General features: G+C 70.4%; 1 protein-coding gene across 1 annotated transcript in view; it reads right to left on the reverse strand.

The window, feature by feature from the left end:
* The window catches only part of Lix1l (limb and CNS expressed 1 like), a 22533-nt gene extending 22321 nt beyond the window's left edge, over positions 1-212 (reverse strand). Inside the window, exon 1 of the mRNA XM_004647846.2 lies at positions 2-212. Within this exon, the coding sequence (XP_004647903.1) occupies positions 2-129 (128 nt within the window). The 5' untranslated portion in view covers positions 130-212. The remainder of the gene's footprint in view (position 1) is intronic.
* Between the last annotated feature and the right edge of the window lie 221 nt (positions 213-433).

Here is a 433-nt window from a genome sequence, read left to right on the forward strand (position 1 = left end):
CGGGGGCCCCGCGGGGGGTGTGGCGGCGGTGGCCACGGCCCCAGTCACCCCGGGCCGCAGCGCTCGAAGAGTGCCCCTTCCGCCGGTGCCCACTCCGGGCTGCAGCCGTTGTGCTCGCATCGTCTCCATCCCGGCCGCCGGCGGAGTAGGGCCGGGAGCCTGCCAGCCTGGCGAGCTAACGGTCCCAGCCACCCGCTCAGCCAGCGCCCGGGGACTGAGGGCGGTGCCCGGGCCAGCCGTCAGTCAAGTGGGGGCGGGGACGAGCCAGGCCCGATGCCAATCACCGGTGAGAGGGCGGGAAGGGGCGGGCTCCCGCGTACCCATAGGCTAATTATCGAGGAAGGTGGCGGTTCAGAGAACCAATCGCGAGCAGAAAAGGCGATAGCTTCTGTAAGGGACAGCCCAGCTTCAGGGCAACATCTCTGGGAGACCT

Source organism: Octodon degus, unplaced genomic scaffold (genome assembly GCF_000260255.1).
Source record: "Octodon degus isolate 3935 unplaced genomic scaffold, OctDeg1.0 scaffold00331, whole genome shotgun sequence".
Classification (NCBI taxonomy): domain Eukaryota; kingdom Metazoa; phylum Chordata; class Mammalia; order Rodentia; family Octodontidae; genus Octodon; species Octodon degus.